Below are 20,980 nucleotides of genomic sequence, written 5' to 3' on the forward strand. Positions count from 1 at the left end.
TTACGAGCTACTAGGAACACAGCAAGAAGGGATCTGTTCGCGTAAAGATCCAGCTCTTTGACTGGAGTCTTCCAGCCGGAGGATGAGCATGGTCTTTGTCCATGCTCACTTCCTCTGATACCATTACAAAAAAGAGTAGTTCTTGTTTTCCGGTAGATCTACGATTTTGTGCTTTCACCGGAAATACGCACTGAAAAGTGTTCCGCTTCCTGTTACTGTGCGCGTGTTCATGTCTACCGTAATTCAGAAAAAAACCCATAAATATTGCGGTAATTCCAACCTTGATATTTCGCTTAGGGCACCACAATAAAGTTTTTTGGTGAACCGGATGTATCACTTTGCTGAATAGTTCCTAAGATTTTCTCGCCAACCTCCTATCAATTTCGTTCAACTCACTGTGTAGATCTAGAGATCTCCTATTGGAAACGGATTTTCCCGATAAGTTTTGGGATAATTCAGTGATTAGGTTCTCTTCAAGAGTGCCGTGCTTCTTGTTTATTGTGCAGGCTTGCCAGTTGTACGAGGGGGGGAGCCAAAATAAACGGGAATTTCGTTATTTCTCAATATTTTTACACAAAATTTTTAATTGCCTTCAAAGTATCCTCCATTGACCACAACGCACTTCTGCAAACGATTCTTCCATTGTTCAAAACAGTTTTTAAATTCATTTTTCGGGATTTCCTTTAGGCCTTCCAGCGATTTTTGTTTTACCTCCTCTACAGTGGCAAAACGCTTTCCTTTCATGCCTTTGTTTGAGTCTAGGGAAAAGAAAGAAGTCACAGGGGGCTAGATCCGGTGAATAGGGGAAATGGACAATCGGTGTCATGCCATTTTTTGGTCAAAAACTATATAATATGTATAATATTAATGAAAATTAAATGTGGGACTGAATTTCCTTTATTTGAAGAAAATTGGTGACCGGAAGTGTCACTTTCCCGAATAGATTTTTCCTGCACTTGGTAATAGTGTTTACACAGACTCATAAATCCATAACTTACTGGTAACATTTTCTCAGCAAGTCGAGGAAGTAGATAGACACCTTCTGAAGTGATGAGAATTACTGAAACTTCCGAAGTTGGAAGAAAATTTGTGATTTAGAAGGCTGAGCAAAAGGAGGAAGTCGTGTGAGTGGCCCCACCACAGTTTTCTCTCTTTACTCATTAAACAATGAAGATGTACGAGTATCTTTTTTTAAAGAAGAAGAAGTGTAGTTTTCCTTAATTAGAGTTTCTAATTGGAGCCTAGAGAATCAAATAAAGGTGGCAGTGGCTGGAACTCCAGAAGGAAGCTGTGTGACAGAGGAGTTGAAAGGGGGGAAGATTTCTTGATTTCTTAGTTAGCAGTTGGTAAACTTGAAGGGATATCTCTTTGTCAAGAGGGCTGTGTGCTCTTGTAGCCTGCCACTTCTTACGTAGTGAAGAATGGTACTCAACTCTACAGTACTGGCGAGCAGTTCGTTAGCCATCCAAAACAAAGTATGCTTCCCTCATCAGAGATAAAGTTAAAAAAAAGAACACACTCGTCTCTTTGCTCTCAACGACGCCTCAGAAGCTGTAGCTGCTTCTCTTGTTAATGTTTTATTGGAAGACAACAATGAAATGTTCTCGCTCTTCAAAGGAGTATAATGCCATTCATATGTTTAACTTGTTTTAGTTTAATTATCTTAACTAATACATAAAAACGTTAACTACGTAAGATATCCGGACATATGAAACATTCTAATAAGAAATGTTATATTTTAAAAATATTTCGAAACCATTTTCGAAAAATTCCCCAATAAAGTGAAAAATCTATTCAGAAACTTGTATTTCCGGTATATCAAAATAATAATCTATACGATCGCTGCACTTCCACTAAAGCGGAGTAAGAGAAAGTGAAAAAAAAAAAAAAATCAAATAGAACTAAAATTAGGTTTAAGTAGAGAAACTACCACAAAATCATTGCTGATAAAATTTGCAGAAGCAAAACCGTGTTGTGAGTGGCGATATCACCGGCCGTCCAATTACAACGTTGTTGTTAACAACGCGTAACGTTGTTGCTAAGATGATAAGAAAGTTACCAAGTCCAAGCTTGCACCAGTTTAGAAATGAACGCTAGTAAATTGTGTATATATATATATATACGAGATTGTATGGTACTTGTGTGTTGGTGGGTTAGTAGTAAGTAGTTTTATAAGTTAAGGTGTTAAGCTTTAGAGCAGAGAGCCACCAAGAACTTAAGGCTTTGGTTAGGGAATGGAGCGGTGGTGGTACTTCTTCTAATAATAACTAAATCACCTTCACCTGCCTTGATTGGTTGATACAAGAGCCAATAGGATTAGAGGAAAGACAATAGAGAGCGCGTGAGTGAGACATTGTGATTGGCCCGAACGGGAAATCGAATCTTGTGCCGGCTCATCAGAGCCAGCACGTCTTACACAAAGATATCTAATCAAGCTACTCGTTCTACCAACTTGTTATCACATCAGCAACATCTTATGTGCAGCTACACCAACAACAATTTCACTTCCTTTGGGGGTATAAACCTTCAACCTACAACAACTGCTTTCTTTTCTCCATTATCCAGCTAATCTTTAAATAATTCAACGAAGATGGCGACCATAGTTTTATTTAACTCTTAGATGAAATAAACATAATTTCTTTTTAACCTTCTGATCAAATGCCATGAGCTTGAAATCCTAACCAGTGTATCGTATCTTCTACTCCCATCTTTGGCGGCTGGATACCATCATTTCACAGATATGTACGCATCGAACTGCTAGAGCAGGGATGGCTAACCTTTTTGAGACGTGGGTCAAATTTTGTTCATTTTTTTTTTTTTAGTACTAGCTCTTGGGTCACCACTAATGCCCATTTGCACAAGAGTTAAGTTTAAAAATTTTAAATTGAATATTTTCAAAACTAAACATCTTTAAAATTCAGTTGGCTTAACGGGTAATACGGGACGAAATATGTGTTATGGAAGTCTCTTTTTACAAACATAACTGAACAAAACCTGAACAAAAGTGTGTTTTATCTGAAGAAAAATCTAAATATGGTTATTTGCTTTGGGTTGTCGATTTTTTTTTTAAACAAACAAAATATGAGTAAAATTACACATTTTCTTTGATATTTTTGTAAACACTTTTGCTTTATTTCAAATACTACAAAAGCATTTGTCATCATTTGCGTTTTTAGAACTGTAATGATCAAACCTAAAGGTTATAGATAGCATTTAAATTGCTTTTGTATGATTAAAAAAAAATACAGATAGAATATAAATTATCCATCACAATTAGAAAAGCTAAATCAACCCGCTTAAACAAACAAATGGTTGCCTAGCAACTGTGGGTCAGTGTCTGAACCGCGGGTCATAGGTTCGCCATCACTGTGCTAGAGCAAGCAGAAACACTGTACGCGTTAGAAGCCGCATGCTGCTGAACTTATCACTAGAGAATTACTTCAGTAGTAAATAATTGAATGTTTGTGACGATTCTGCCAATCAAAGCAATCGCTAAACAAAATAGAAACGAATATTACACACTTTAATTTGAACCAATCATTTGGCGTTTAAAAAATTGCCATCCGCTTTTATTCCATTGTTGTTCCTGGACGGCGGCCAAAAAAAAAAAATGGCGCCCATTTGTCCAACCCCATGTTTTTAAAAACGAAATATTACAACTTAATTATTAAAATACTTGAATAATTTAACATAATATGAAACTAAAACTTTCTAAAAACATTATTATATAATATAAACCATCAAGGGGGATTTTTATAGACAGAAGGCGGCGCTAGAGAATGTGGCCGTCTAGTACTATATCGGATGACCCCAAGGGACCTTCACAGACTGGAATGGGGCCTCCACCCTTCTAAAACCAACAGATATTTTTCAATTGGAATCTAACATGACAGGCAAAACGTAGCAGAAGGAGACGTATATTAGGTCGATTTAAAATTGCCCTTAAGCCCTTTAAGGGTAAGGGGGCGCTTCTTGTCAGATTACAATGTTCCCAGATCTGACCGCTTTTCCAACATGTTCTGCTATTTCTAAAATTGACTGTTCCAAGTTTGCTAACTTCGTAAAAAAAAAGGAGCTGTGTGAGACTAAGAGAGAAGATGGAAACCTAACTACAAATCTCTTGTTCTCTACCAGCTGACAGTTCACCCTAAACTCAATTTAATTCTAAGTAATATTACACTTAACTAGGGGCATTCCCGATTTTAATAGTTAATATTCCCAAACAGATTAAGTAATTTTTTTCACAGTAAGATTAAATTGTATCGGGAAGGAACCTGTTTTCAAAAAAGCCCAACAACCCACAGAGCCTTATTGTAAGTATTAGAGATTCCTCCCTTTAAGAAATCCAGGTACCACTAAGTCATCTTTACGATATGATCCCTGGTTTCAGGATGCCAAAGATCTCATACCATAATCTCTGACAGGATATGAGAAACAGTTGCCTCTAAAGCGCCATTTCAGGGTAAAGTGAAACAATTTTTCATTTTATACCGACTTTTTTTTTTGCAACAACAGTTTTATAATAAGTTCCTTTAATTTTTTAAACACATCATTGAAGCTATGACGTAAAATTTCCTTAACAGAATCATTTAGATTACAGTCAGTATGTACAGACAATGATGCGATAGTCTGAGAAGAACTCGTGTCACTTGGAAATCAGAGAAGATAATGCACAGGTTCGAAAACCCTGATCGCTAGCAGCTGAAATTTCTCTTACTTTTAAATTTCACAATTATCACATTGTTTCACGGGTAGCAGGAAATAGTTATGTATAATTGTGCGATGGTTACAATATACCTAACTTAACTGAAAACGTACCGACTGAAGGTTAGGTACATTACTGAATTTAGAAATATTGGAATAACTTGAGATTAAATGTAAAACTTTTTACATTTTACAAATTATATTTTTCAAATTGATGTGTATTGGTACTTACAATTATTTACATATTCTGGCAGTGGTAGAATAAATTAATCATAATCCATCCTAATGTAGATTACTTGAAACTGTTTTATTATTAGTAAGTATTAAATAAGTTGGGCTAATGTAAAGAATAGCGCCCGGAGGTGTGGCCTGTTTATTTTTGGTGCATGCGCAGTACAGCACAGTTACCGTTGACTTTTTAAACTACTTCCCGCCAATGTTCAATATATTCTTTTTAAATTTCTCAACTTCCCGCTAATGTGCTGTATATAATTTTTTTGAATTTCTTAGCTATTTATGTTGAGCGCGCATGCGCAGTACACTTACTGCATAGTAACTGCTTCTTTTTCAACGTATTATCAGTTCCCGCTAGTGCCAGTGTGTAACTTTAGGTTACTTTTTTTTGAAACTTCATAAAAGATGAGCGTTTTGAATTTACAGTTTTTCTTTAATTTAAAGCATGAATGTAGTCTGAGGGAGGATAAAGTGATGAAAGTTTTTTCGATTCTTCAAAAACATTGTAAGCAACATCTTTTGAAGCTGAATTACAGTAAAAAAAAAGAAAACTGCAGCCCTAACAAGATATTAATTGACTGCCATCTTGTCAAGACTCCCCTGGCTTTCCATTTCAGCCAAATCCCCTCTTCACTGAAACTCCTTCCGTTAGGGGGAACTGCACACAACGTAGGACTTTTCCCCTTCTCGTACCGTAGCCGGGCTTTTGAAACTGTTATAAACAAGAGAGCAAAAGAATGAAGCAAAAAAACAAGAAAGAAAAATTTTAACATCAAACGCAATTTTATCTAGTTAATGTTGATGAAGAGTTTTGGTATAGAAGTGCCGAAGAGATACACAGGGTTGGACTAAAACAGAAGAAGGACGTTCTTCGCCTCTTCCTCCCACGGGTCTGCCCTTAACTGACGGACACTTTGTGGCTTTTTGAGTTTAATAGAGCGCGCTCGGTTCGTAGCGTTAACAAGCTGAAACTGAGTTTAGCTTCTAACATTGTTTTGTTGGCAGCAACCAACTTACCCCCCCCCCCTCCTCACGCCACAAAATTTCACCATCACTAGAAAACTAAAAGGATATCATCATCATTTCGTTTAGGTTAAGTTGGTTCGCCACACACTTTCCAACTTCTAGTAATATTGTTAAAAGAATTTTCATGAATTATAATTTTTTAAAAGCCTTAATTAAATTATTCTCTTTATATTCTTCGCCATTAATTAATTTCATCGTTTTTTCATTAATGAGATGAATTGCTCTTTTTTAAAAGGAAAATCCAATAAGCTTTGAGGAAATGATCTTTTTTTTCTGCCATTTTATACAAATTTAAAAATTTTCCCACAATTCTTTCATTAAAAGTACATTTATCAGACTTTCTTTGAAACACAATCTGACACGTGAAGTCCCTGTTGGTCAAGCAAAATGGAACCCCTCTGGGATTCAAGCCACAGGATTTGGCCTGCACCAAGTTGACTATTCTGGCCGACTTAATCTATCCTTTTGCCCATTTATAGGGCTCCAAAATCCTGAAAAAAAACATCTCTAAAGTGTGTTTTCAAGCTGTGGCAGATAGGGCAGACAATGGGCCTTCGTTGCAGTTATTAATTAAAGGTTTGGGAAAAATGCTGGACGCTTGGCCAAAAGAGTGACGCCATCTGGGTGTAAAGTACCACCTCCCGAATTAAGTTTAATGATGCAATAAAAGAAGATCGTGTTAAGTGCAATAATGCAAGCTAATAGTTTAACAGGAAATGAATTTCTGTGCGTCTCAGCTGTGCTTAAACAAGTGAAAGTTGGAGAAACCAGCCTACTAGTACTACATCTTTAGGTTGAGCTCCTGATGAACTCCAATAGAAGATATCTTCTAAGTCTACATTGCACAATAATGGAATCAAGGAACAAAATACGAGCTGAACCGATTTCTTGTGTCCTTGCACTGTAGGGATAAAGGAAACCCAAGGACGGCACGCTGCACTCGCTTTTGGCTTCAGTGCCTCCGGGGAAAAAAAAACAGCCCTGAACTACAGAAAATGATGGCCTGTCTTCCTGGGAATCCAAAATGCCCAGACTTTTGTTACACCCTTAAGGGAAAATCGTGGGTTTTCTCCCAAGAATAAAAAAAAAGTGTCACAGTTAATTTTAGGGGAAATTCAAATATACATGTTTTGAAATTTAGTTCTAAAATTTTAAATGATTGATGCAAAATTAGACTTTTAAGAGTTAACTGTGCAATGATTGGATAGTAAAAGTGATTTTGTGTATTTGAACAGGTAGAAAAGGGTAGAGTGAAATCAACTTTGAGACTGACCTGTCTGAAGACCTCTTTTACTGGAAGGGTCTAAGGTGCTGTCAGAAAATATGATAAGGTGAGCGATAAAGGAACGTTTGATCGGAGGTGGGCCATAAGAATTGGTTTGGGTGGCAAGGGGTTGTCATGGCAACCGAACAGGGCGGGAGCAAGGTGCAGCGACTGTGGAGAGTCCTCGTAACACTTGGCAGCCGTAATAGTTTGTAAGAGGAGCCAGTCCAGAGGGGGAGGGGGTGGAACACGTGCGCAGACTCCGCAGATCGTTCATTCATCTGCTACTTCTTGGCGGGCTCCAATCCGGCTACATTAAAGGGGCGCTCCTGTGTTCACGCCATGCAACTAGCGCTCACGTGGCCGCTCGCGTGGCAACATGTAAACAATTGGCACGACTCTATCTGCCAGTTTACTGGTGAAGTTATATTTATGTTCTTGATCACCACAAACTACAAAACTACAATATTACTTACTTTATTGCCCAGATCAAATTACAGAGTGCAATCTATTTGATTGCAGATCAACTTCAGTATCATAATTTATAGTCAGGCTAAGTAAGTGAAGTAAACAGTTCTTTTATATTCAACCAAGATCTATGTGGCAGTGAGTAGCAGTAGAAACTCATAATTTATTAATAAATTACAAACAAATACAAAATTAAAAACACAAGCAATCTTGAATAATTGAAAAGAAAGCAATGTTTTAGTGATAATTAACGAGATAAAAACCTTAAAGATTAGTGGTTCTTAAATTCCTTCAAATATCAAACCTATTGAGAATTCACTGAAATGTTTACCGAATTGTAGAGAAAACTTTGCTGAATGATAGGTATAAATAGCATAGTTTTAGTGTTAAAACCTAATATGATATGAAAGGTTAAATTTTGAATGGTTGAAAATGCGTTCAGGTTTCAAACCTTTATATTTGTTTTCGTACTGATAAGAATTCAATGAATTCTTTACTAGATTGTAGAGAAAACGTAGCACTATAACTGATGTTAGTGGCAATGTTTTAGTGATAATAGTTAATGAGATGTAGCAGGTTAAAGTTTCGTGGTTTTTAAAACCCTTCAAATTTCAAACCTTCATATCTCTCGTTGTATTGTTCAGATTTCAATGCCCCTTTTCCAAAATATAGAGAAAACTTAGCTCTATAACTGATATAAGTGGCAATGTTTTAGTGATAATAGTTAATGAGATATAGCAGGTTAAAGTTTCGTGGTTTTGAAAACCCTTCAAATTTCAAACTTTTATATCTCCTGTTGTATTGTTCAGAATTTAATGATTTCCTTACCAAAATGTAGAGAAAACTTAGTACTATAACTGATATAAGTGGCAATGTTTTAGTGATAATAGTTAATGAGATATGGAAGGTTAAAGTTTCGTGGTTTTGAAAACCCTTCAAATTTCAAACTTTTATATCTCCTGTTGTATTGTTCAGAATTCAATGATTTCCTTACCAAAATGTAGAGAAAACTTAGTACTATAACTGATATAAGTGGCTATGTTTTAGTGATAATAGTTAATGAGATATAGCAGGTTAAAGTTTCGTGGTTTTTAAAACCCTTCAAATTTCAAACCTTTATATCTCCTGTTGTATTGTTCAGAATTCAATGATTTCCTTACCAAAATGTAGAGAAAACTTAGCACTATAACTGACATAAGTGGCAATGTTTTAGTGATAATAGTTAATGAGATATAGCAGTTTAAAGTTTCGTGGTTTTGAAAATCCTCAAATTTCAAACTTTTATATCTCCTAATGTATTGTTCAGAATTCAATGATTTGCTTACCAAAATGTAGAGAAAACTTAGCACTATAACTGATATAAGTGGCAATGTTTTAGTGATAATAGTTAATGAGATATGGAAGGTTAAAGTTTCGTGGTTTTGAAAACCCTTCAAATTTCAAACTTTTATATCTCCTGTTGTATTGTTCAGAATTCAATGATTTCCTTACCAAAATGTAGAGAAAACTTAGTACTATAACTGATATAAGTGGCTATGTTTTAGTGATAATAGTTAATGAGATATAGCAGGTTAAAGTTTCGTGGTTTTTAAAACCCTTCAAATTTCAAACCTTTATATCTCCTGTTGTATTGTTCAGAATTCAATGATTTCCTTACCAAAATGTAGAGAAAACTTAGCACTATAACTGACATAAGTGGCAATGTTTTAGTGATAATAGTTAATGAGATATAGCAGGTTAAAGTTTCGTGGTTTTGAAAATCCTCAAATTTCAAACTTTTATATCTCCTAATGTATTGTTCAGAATTCAATGATTTGCTTACCAAAATGTAGAGAAAACTTAGCACTATAACTGATATAAGTGGCAATGTTTTAGTGATAATAGTTAATGAGATATGGAAGGTTAAAGTTTCGTGGTTTTGAAAACCCTTCAAATTTCAAACTTTTATATCTCCTGTTGTATTGTTCAGAATTCAATGATTTCCTTACCAAAATGTAGAGAAAACTTAGTACTATAACTGATATAAGTGGCTATGTTTTAGTGATAATAGTTAATGAGATATAGCAGGTTAAAGTTTCGTGGTTTTTAAAACCCTTCAAATTTCAAACCTTTATATCTCCTGTTGTATTGTTCAGAATTCAATGATTTCCTTACCAAAATGTAGAGAAAACTTAGCACTATAACTGACATAAGTGGCAATGTTTTAGTGATAATAGTTAATGAGATATAGCAGGTTAAAGTTTCGTGGTTTTGAAAATCCTCAAATTTCAAACTTTTATATCTCCTAATGTATTGTTCAGAATTCAATGATTTGCTTACCAAAATGTAGAGAAAACTTAGCACTATAACTGATATAAGTGGCAATGTTTTAGTGATAATAGTTAATGAGATATGGAAGGTTAAAGTTTCGTGGTTTTGAAAACCCTTCAAATTTCAAACTTTTATATCTCCTGTTGTATTGTTCAGAATTCAATGATTTCCTTACCAAAATGTAGAGAAAACTTAGTACTATAACTGATATAAGTGGCGATGTTTTAGTGATAATAGTTAATGAGATATAGCAGGTTAAAGTTTCGTGGTTTTTAAAACCCTTCAAATTTCAAACCTTTATATCTCCTGTTGTATTGTTCAGAATTCAATGATTTCCTTACCAAAATGTAGAGAAAACTTAGCACTATAACTGACATAAGTGGCAATGTTTTAGTGATAATAGTTAATGAGATATAGCAGGTTAAAGTTTCGTGGTTTTGAAAATCCTCAAATTTCAAACTTTTATATCTCCTAATGTATTGTTCAGAATTCAATGATTTGCTTACCAAAATGTAGAGAAAACTTAGCACTATAACTGATATAAGTGGCAATGTTTTAGTGATCATCGTTAAAGAGATATGGAAGGTTAAATTTTGGGAGGTTTACAAATGCTTTGATGTTTCAAACCGTTATATCTCTCTTAGTAATGAGGAGAATTCAATGAGTTCTTTCCAGAATTGTAGAGAAAAGTTAGCTCTATAACAGATATAAATTACAGTGATTTACAGAATTCTTAAAGGAAGTAGAGACATTATCTTACCAGATACCTAAGAATAGCTGTATCATTATTCCACATTCAATGAAGTGAATTGAATTAAACCGCAATTAGCCCGACCGAGAATTCTGGTGATCACTAGTTCTGTTAGTCTACAAAATTACTGTTCCTAAAATAATATCTATGGAATCATTTGTAAGTAAATTTGAATTATTTTCTTCAGAAAATTGAATAATGATAATCAGTATGAGGTTGGTAGAAGTAATAATATTTTGTTAAATTATTAAATCTTCAATTCTTGTAATACAATAAAATAACAATTCTAAGTTCTATAATTATAAATTTTGATTTAATAATAATAATTAATAATAATATAATAATAACTGGGTTTATTTAAATAGTAATAAATAAATATTTATACGAGGGTCGTTTGAAAAGTCCGTGCAAAGTCAGAGAGATAGCACCACTGGCGCGTATCGAGGTTATGTTTAGTTAGTAGCATCTCTTGGAAGAACACACACCAAGTTTCAGCCAGATCGGTCTATTTCTTTGTGTTTGGCATTCGTTTGAATCGAGGATGTCGAGTGATTTTCAAAAAATGGACGAAAAAGAATTTCGTGTGCTGATTAAACATTACTTTATGAAAGGCAAAACGCCTCAGGAGACTAAAGAGAAGCTTGATAAACATTATGGTGACTCTGCACCTTCGATTAGAACAGTTTATAAGTGGTTTCAAAATTTTCGGAGTGGCCATATGGGCACAAGTGACGCTGAACGTTCTGGACGCCCTGTTGAGGTTACTACTCCAGAAATCATTGATAAAATCCATGATATGGTGAAGGATGACAGAAGAGTGAAGGTGCGTGAGATTGCTAGTGCTGTGGGCATCTCGAATGAACGGGTACATAATATTTTGCATCAACATTTGGACATGACAAAGCTATCCGCAAGATGGGTGCCGCGATTGCTCACGCTTGGCCAAAAACGAAATCGTGTGAAGTGTTGCAAGGACGGTTTGCAGCTGTTCCAGAAGAATCCGCAGGACTTTAAGCGTCGTTTCGTCACTGTGGATGAAACATGGATACATCACTACACTCCTGAGACCAAAGAGCAATCTAAACAATGGGTTACCAAGAGGGAATCTGCGCCAAAAAAGGCGAAGACCGTTCCTTTGGCCAGAAAGATTATGGCGACTGTCTTTTGGGATTCGCAAGGAATAATCCTCATCGACTATCTGGAAAAGGGTAAAACTATTACAGGTGCATATTATTCATCGTTATTGGACTGTTTGAAAACCGAGCTGCAAGAAAAACGCCCACGATTGGCCCACAAAAAAGTCCTTTTCCATCACGACAACGCACCAGCTCACACCTCAGCAGTTGTGGTCGCAAAATTAATGGAAATAGGGTTCCAACTCGTTTCACATCCCCCCTATTCTCCAGACTTGGCTCCCTCGGACTACTATTTCTTCCCCAATATGAAGAAATGGCTGGCGGGAAAAAGATTTTATTCAAACGAGGAGGTGATTGCAGAAACGAATGGCTATTTTTCAGACTTGGACAAATCCTATTATTCGGAAGGGATCAACAAACTAGAGCAGTGTTGGACGAAGTGTATAAGCCTAAAAGGAGACTATGTTGAAAAATAAAAAAGGTTTACCCCAAAAAATTAAGTAGTTTTTATTTTTGCACGGACTTTTCAAACGACCCTCGTAAATACATCTTAACCTCTTAGAATACTCTGATGAAACTTAAAAACAAAAACAAAAAATTTAACCTTGCACAAGTTTTAGAAGAAATAATAACCTACACAATAATTTATAACCCACCTACACAATAGATATATACAATACAATAGAAGACAACAAAACAAACAAAAGACGAACAGATAACTTCTAACAAAACACATAACCCTAGGATTATTTATTATACAAAAAATTTGTTCAGTTTTTAACTTTTTCTTTTATTAATAATGTTCCAATAAATTGAGCTTGAATAATATTGTTTGTTTAAAGTATAAACTCCGTGTTTCAAGTAAATTTTATTACGTAGTATCTATAGTGTTTTTAAATTGTAAATGTTGACATTAAAATATTTAAATACTGCATCATACTTTAAAATTATATAAAATCTACATTATAATAATAAAAAAAGAAAAAAAAAAAAAAGTAGGTCCCACCGAGATTTGAACTCGGATCGCTGGATTCAAAGTCCAGAGTGCTAACCATTACACCATGGGACCGCTGTACTAATCTTGGCCGGCCAGTACTCTAGGAGTCCCACCTAACCTCCCACTTCTTTTTAACCTAACAAAATATTTCACTAAAACCTGATAAAATATTTATTTATTTTTGCTTGTTCTTTCATTATTTATTAAATAAAATTTCAATTTAACTTTTAAAACATTGTATCAATAAAATTATCAACTGAATAATAACATTACCTGAACTCTAGCTTCGGTCAAATTAATTTTCATTGCTAGATCTTCTCTGGTGAACACATCCGGGTAATGTGTTTGGGCGAAAGCATTTTCTAATTCTTCCAGCTGGAACAGGGTAAACAGAAAATACATTGATACAAAAAAAGATAAGGTTATTTTTATGGTTTTCTTGCAAGAAAAATCTGGCATGATTGTGAAATTATGGATTTTTATTATGAATCTGGCTCTATTCACAAAATTGTAAGCTTTCTCCTGATTCCTGAATATTAGAACCTCACATTTAATGATAAATAATATAATCTTTGTTAAAACAACCAGACCCTTACTCTAAATTGTAACCTTCCTAACCAGAAAATACTACTGCGGCCCCTCACCGAAAATGGCTTTCTCCAAACCCGATTCGAGTTTAATCCTTAAAAAATACACAAGAAATAATAGAGTTATTTCCTAAAATGGTGAACCCTAATTTTCCAGCAGTATAGAAATAGAATTCTCCGAGTAATAAATAGTTATAAAGCCATATGAATAAAATTAGTACATTACGTTTTAAAGGAAATCGTTGTAACAGTTTTTGAGAAAATTTGAAAACTGATTTTCTTCAAATTTGAAAATTCAGTACTAAATTTGACTCACACACACACACGACAAAATTTTCAAACATCACTTTTTCTAATTCAGGAAACCTCAACATAGAGGTTTTCTGTTAACAGAAAATACAAAATTGAAATTTACACGATTGAGCAGTGGTAGAAGATAATATACATATGTTCTAAAATAACGAAATATTAATTATATTTGAATCAGCTGTTGATAAATCATTTTATCCAAATAGATATTAAATTGTACGTGTATTATAAATTCAAAATAAATTTGAATTATCCAACAAAATTACCATTCTGTTACTTGTTAATTTTATACAAATATAGTAATGAATTCTAAAAAATTCAATTATTTTAAATGTATGTATATTTTTGATAGATAATAATATTTTATTATTCCAGGTGAAATTTTAAAATTCGAATTATCCAGTACAGAGAATTAGTGAATAACGTTCGCTAATCCATTTATTTGATCAAGTTCCAATTTGGTGAAATTATATTTGGTGTTTTGTACGTCTATCTGTAAACGGAAGTGTGTAGTGGAGTTTGCGTGCGGTTTAGGTCGGTCGGCCAGCCAGCAGTTTGAATTTTATATGACCACGACTTATCAGTTATCAACTTTTACAATTTCTCTCGGCACTGTGGAATTTTACTGTGTGAAATTTAATCCACTTTTTAGATTAACTTTATTTGATTGACGTTAAAAATTACAACCACGTATTCCGTCACTTCTTGTGTATACGATATTTTTACATCTCGTACGAGTATATCATCTACTGGCAGAATGTGCAAGCGTGGCATTTTATCTAATGCCTAGTTACTTAATTTGTTTATTTATTTTTTTTGTAGAACTTCGTAATTCTACTTATTTTATGCAATAAACTTCGTAAAGTGTAAGATCTTAGTTTTAAAACTTTTTTTAAAAAAATAATTAAAAATTGTGAACATATTTTTCTCTTCAAAATTATTAATTAATTTACAAAGTTCTTTTTTAAGGTTATAATATTTGTTTACATGGAGTAGGTTTCTGAAACTTTCATAGTCCGGGGCAACAATTAATGTTTCCGGCTCGTTCTTATTACACATTAAACAACGATCTTTGGTTTTGATTGTACAAAATTACAATTTAATAACAATAAGGGGCCACCCAATCTTATTTCAGTGAGAATTCTTTATAACTTTTAAAGTAATGAATTTATCTAAATATTGTTGACCAACATTTTGTAATAAATATTTTGTGAATTCCAAAATATATTAAACATAATGTTATTTATTACACTTTGTTTAATTCAGTTAAGAGTAAATGTTCCCTGTTTTATTATAGAAATATTAGGTTTTATTAAGCATTCTAATGGACTAATTCTAATTCTAGAAAGGGTTTGAAATCTAATTATCATTTGTGTTTTCGGGTTCTGGGAAATACTCCATGATAGACAATTTTAATCCTGTTAAATGTGCTATTTATATTTTCTCGTATATCTTGAAACAGACCAACCTTATTACTGTGTACACATTAACAACTTAACTGAATAATATTATTAATTAAAATAATTATTATGAATTATAGGGAAAAAACGTTTCTATGATATTTTTATGATTTAATTTTTTTATGTCCGCCATTATTGATTATTGTTCGTGTACCACCAACCAGGAATTCGCGTACCACTGGTACGCTTAATATTTTTAGCAAGTAGCCATTTCTATACAGCTTAACTCTGCCCCTAGCGCCCGGAAGTGCCCTTTAATCGAAATATCTAGAAAAAATATTTTAATCCCCCTAAATCAGTAAAATGGTACATTCTATTTGACTAATTTTGGCCGATAAGCTGAGATATGGGTAACAACGCCCCCTCCTGGGCCCAAGCTCAATTTTTTTAAAACTTTTGGTTCCTAAATGTTCTAAAAAATCCTCATAGAGTAATATATTTCAACTTTAATATGTAATACATTAATTCAAACAGTCTGGTACAAAAGGTACAATTACATAATTCTGTAAATTGTTTAAAAGTTAGCATGTGCGTAGGCTAATCGTGTAAACAGTGAATGAGACAGATTAGGCTTGTTATATGATTGGTGTGAGGCTAAATTTGTGTTAGTATGTGTCGTATTTTTTATTGTCTCTCAAGTTAATAAAGACCAACGCTTATATTATGAGGACACAAGTCTAGCGGGAGGCGAATAGCTCGGCCCCTCCATCACGTGCAACATCAGGCAAGCTGGACCAATCAGGCTAGGCTTTATTGAGTCGTATGTTCTCTGTTGTTTTGTCTGTCATATATATTGACGAAGGAATGTCCAGTAGTTGGGGATTGCTAATGAGTTACTTCCTAATCAACGTCTACTTAGTGAGCAACTACTTAGGTAGTGTGCCTGCATTAATCTCTTCATGGGTTTAATCGCGTAAACTTTGACGCCCCCATAACCTCGTTGGAAACAGTTTCCGGAAACAATGAGCCGGTTCTTATAGCTGCCATCGTCAGCTTAGCCTACTCTCAGTACCATCGACTGGTCGTTAGTTGTCTGCTATCAGTGGCACCTCAAAATCTAAGAGATTGGCTTTTAACGCAATCCTTCACCCTCCAGCAACAAAAACCGGGATGACATGGTAAGGGAAACCAGTTTGATATCACTCCCCAAGATGCAGATGAAGCAAAGAAGACAAAGCTGGAGGGTTTCGAAATCCCTAGAATGGAGTTTCAGAGAAGAGAGCTTGAAAGTAACGAACAGGAATGGTTTGGGTGTAGCCGTAGTGCCTGTTGGATATTGTGATGCAGGTATACCAAGTAGTGCAATTCAATAGATTGAGTTTCAGTTTTTTTTTGGTTTTCTTTTTTGGCATTGGCTTCCGCCATACAGCCAGTATCGTCTAGGTGCTTATCACTAGAATATCACTTACTCTCCGTTCTTACCTACAAATACATTCGCTTCACACATTCATCATTCTACTATATACCGCTATTTACATAAACTACTGCTAATGGATGGATCAGTACTCTATATTCCTGCCATCCTTATAGCTTAACCGAAATTAAAATCACCGTAATCCTTCTCTAATCATTTTCTTCCATTCATTCTAATCGGCTATAACTTTGAGATACATTCATATTTCATTGCTAGCTCTGCTATAGATTTAATCACATAGATGTTGGTGGAGAATATTATGTCTTCGTAGCGAAATGGTGCATCTAAATACCTGTATATGTCGTCAAACATTCGTTTCCTTTCTACTACATTAAGTGGACATATTCATTATTATATGTTTGAAATCCTCCACCTCATTGCAATCTACGCAAAGAGGAGAGAGGACCTTTTTGTTGATCCTGTGAAGATACGGATCCACACACACCGCGTGGTTCGCTCCTCTCAGCCTGCTTATTGTCGTAACAACCCATTTATTAGTGACGGTTCCCTTAAACCATGGTTGTCTAGGTGACTGATCTATCATATTTTTATAGAATCTCCCTTTTGAGTTTCAGTTAAAAACTGGAATAAGGAATAGATTTGGGTTGGGATTTTTTGGATTGGTGGGGTAAATGAAAGGGGAAGATTATGTGATAATATTTGATGGATTAGAATATTGAGAGCTCTGTAGGATGAAAGGAATCCAAAAGTATTTTAGGAGAGTTTGGGAATGAATTTGAATCGGATCTTAGAGAAAGGTTAAGAAAGGCCGTTCTAAAGTGGAATGATGCTGTAAGTATTTGCCGAAGGGTGTTTTTAAGGAAATCCCAAGAGGGCATCTCGAGCTTATGATCATCCAGGAAGTGGCCAACTTGGTTCCTACTAATCGAAATGATTTTGAGCCTCCAAATGTTCAAAGTTTCCTATTTAATAGGAAGTCGTCCTGATTAGAAGTCCCTCGACTAGATAAATTAAAAGCTTACCTGTTGCAGAGTGAAGGTAGTTCTATTTCTTCTTTGTTTTCGTCTCACAAAAGCTTCATCATGAATGGCCGGATGATAAGAATAACTTGTATCTGCAACAGCAAATTATAATAAAAAATTAAAATGAGAATTCTTTTATTGAAAAATATTAAATATTAATTCAGTTATAGTAGAATAGTATTTTATGAACGGCGACAAAACAAGCGTGCAAGATTCAAAGCATGGTATACGAGTATAACTTGAGGAAGTACCGTCAAGTTTTGTTGTTAGCTCAACGTCTTCGTCGAAGTAAACGAGTAGCATTGTCTGGACTAAAAAGAGGAGGTTTTGGGAAGCAGGAATAAGCCTCGTAATCTCTTTGGACTCCTTGTTGATACTTTACCGAACAATGTGATTTAATCAAACAGGGTTCAAGAATTTTCCAAAGGAAATACCGATTTATTAAAACTTCTTTGAATCAGTAAAACCAGGACATCTGCATAGTCAAAGTGGATATGCTGGACATTTCCCAATTAACTTGGTTTGTGTTTAGGAGTTTTCTGTATATCGATCATAAAAAACGATCACAGTCAAAGACTGCCTTGCTTTCCTCTGTTATCTGACATTAAATGGAGTCGATGTTTATCTAATCGGGACATCTCTGATTCCCTGACCTCTATCAAATCACTAGGGATGTTCCGTTCTTCGCCCTCCACGGAGTCTAATAATAATGGGCCGATTAAAATTCAATTCCCTATAACCAGATCCGATTGCGATTACTTCCTGCTAGATGCGTCACAGGAACTGAAAATGAATTATTTCCTTTAAAAAATTAAAATCCCTTTTTTTTTTTTATCCAAATCACTTTGTTAAAATAATCTTTCTATTACCCAACCAGAAATCCTCTTAGATATAATAATTAGAATGAACCAACTAAATCGTTTCTGGCTTCATTAAAATACCCTTTACACTCGTTTCCATTAAAAAGGGTTTTAGCTTATGTAATTTCCTGAGTTTTGGTTGGTTTCTGTGTTAAAATTTCAAAACTATTTACCAACCATCATACCCTTTAGGCAAGATTCATCCTGCTAAGAGAGAGATAGAGGATATAACCATCCAGGAAATTAGATTTCCACTTATCTTTGTGTTGCCGGATGCTTGTTTGTACCCATATTTAGAAGCTGGGTGTGGTGGGGGCTAGAAGTCGGGTAATGGTTTTTGTACAGAATGGCCCACCTCCAGGTCTTGAACGGAACGAGGAGATTTGGGGGAAGACCGGCCGTTTTGGGTTTTGCTTTAGAGAAAGCAAAAGTTTCTGAAACCCAACGAAACCCGTTTACCGTCTAAAACTCTATTGGGTACACACTTACGCTTTGGCTTTTGTACCCCCTCCCCGCACCCAATCCCACTCTCTGATTGGCTGAATATTTAAAATCCTATTATTTTTGAGCGAATGATCCTGTTCTTTTGTTTTTTGGGGGGTGGGTGGGGATGGGTTTAAGAGAGGATGGGCGTTTTTGTAAACCCAAACCCAAAACCCACACCCATAACCATTTCTGACAAGCTCCGTTCTCCCTCTATTTTTATCCCTAATCTGATGCGCCTTTCCCCAAAAAGGATTAAAATCCCCCTTCACAACCTCTCAAGAAAGGACGAGGTAACAAGCCAGTGAACATGGTTGTTCAACGGGGTGGATTTAAGCAACCCATGAGTGGGGGGGGGGCAAATTGTTTCAAAACAAAATCAACTTCCTACGGTCGTTCGCTAAACACCAGGAGATCATAGTAACAGGGATGCTGCTGGTAAAGATGGTGAATGAAAATTTTATTACTAACTAAAAGAATAATTAAAAAAAAAGTGGTTCATTGATTTAATCTTAACTCTCTTTTACTCCCACCCTCACCCGCGATGGAGGGGATCTTTAAAAACTTTGTGTAAGCAACGCGGTTAGTAGCAATCAAAATGGATAATCACAAAAGATCAAATCTGAAATTTCATTCAGGGGGGCCCCTTAAAAAAAAACAATAATTTTGGATGAACTAACTCGCACCACTTTCTCAGCCTCAATTTACTTAACATTCCCCTCAAATTTAGAACATTACATTTGCTATATGACCTCTCGGTGCCCCAAAATGGTAGTTTAGAGGTATGCCTAACCAATAAGAAGAGCAATTTAATCAAATTTTTCTGGGCAAAAATTTTTTCCAATATGTTATTGGTCAATTATATACTCAATCAGTGAGTCGAAAGAACCCTGTTCGATCCCCGAAAAGAAATTCGGCCCCCCTAGCTTACAAAATCAACAGTTGGCAGAACTGGTAGAGGAAGGAGTGGGGGCTCCCAGCTTGTGCCTGGGAATCAAGTTGCCCTGGGGTTTTTTGCAAGATGTCGTCCCGTCCATACCGGTGTAGGTCCCCAGTCTTGTGTCCCCCTTAAATACTTACAATATAATTATTTAATGGCCATTCTTGCCTAGTGATGTCGCGAAGTGTATCTCTATTGTGTCAAGGTGTGTAATAGCAAAGGAACATAAATTGTAATGAAAAGCCAAGCACGTACTAATATTGTAACTATTTGTCTTGTTGTGAAGGTACACAATTTGTAAGTCTGTTTAATTATATCTTTCATGGTTTATACCTCATTATCCTGTGTTTATGTACAACTGAATTAATTGTAAATAAAGAATATTTTTGCTGCATATTCTCTGTTAGTACTCTGAGTGTTGGTGGCGCCCCCTTATCGCCACTTTTTCATTACTATTTTTCAAACCCCCAAACAAAAAAAATTTGGCTCAGTAAAGTGTCGCTTCTGATTGGCTGATTTTTGGTCCAAAAGCTTATTCTCCAGGAAAATTATTGGTACATAAGTTGAGCGAGAAAATTTAAAGTAAGTGAACAATTCATTCTGTTATGTGCAATTATTTCTTCCAAACCCAGAACTCCAGCTTTTCATTTCATCCTGCTTAACGCTGTGTACATGATAGAGTAACGCACACTACACCCACAGGGTGGTTCAGGAAGGCTTTAAAGTTTCCTAGAAAAAACATGTTACAAAGAAAAAGGTGTAGAGCTTCATGTTTTCTCAATTTAGGAATCGATCGAAATGTAAAGTTTGAGAACCGTTAGCCTAAAAGAATCACCATGGAGGATGCTGGACAGGACCTTGAACATCTCAAAGTAGAAGAGGTTCCAATTAGGTAAGCAGTTAATATTACGGAAGTAACAGCAAGGCATGGCAACATCAGATTTCTTGAGTAAGAACATTGATTGTAATATTAATCAAACATTTCCTTCCAAGGGCACCTCCAAAAAGAGGATGATAAAATCCCATTGAATGTAATAATGTAATAAATTTATTA

At 35.1% G+C, this 20,980-nt stretch overlaps 1 protein-coding gene and 1 non-coding gene across 3 annotated transcripts in view; both read right to left on the reverse strand.

Moving 5' to 3' along the window:
• Drgx (Dorsal root ganglia homeobox) overlaps positions 1-20,980 on the reverse strand; it is a 129,094-nt gene that overhangs the window by 35,099 nt on the left and 73,015 nt on the right. For both annotated transcript variants that reach the window (XM_074136042.1, XM_074136043.1), the window contains 2 exons: positions 17,644-17,735; positions 13,164-13,265 (listed from right to left, as the gene is read on the reverse strand). In XM_074136042.1, the coding sequence (XP_073992143.1) occupies positions 13,164-13,265; positions 17,644-17,735 (194 nt within the window). The remainder of the gene's footprint in view (positions 1-13,163; positions 13,266-17,643; positions 17,736-20,980) is intronic.
• TRNAQ-UUG (transfer RNA glutamine (anticodon UUG)) lies at positions 12,891-12,962 on the reverse strand. The gene has a single exon. It is a non-coding gene; the product is annotated as a tRNA-Gln (tRNA).

Source organism: Rhodnius prolixus, unplaced genomic scaffold (genome assembly GCF_049639745.1).
Source record: "Rhodnius prolixus isolate KJV_2025 unplaced genomic scaffold, Rpr scaffold_5, whole genome shotgun sequence".
Taxonomy (NCBI): domain Eukaryota; kingdom Metazoa; phylum Arthropoda; class Insecta; order Hemiptera; family Reduviidae; genus Rhodnius; species Rhodnius prolixus.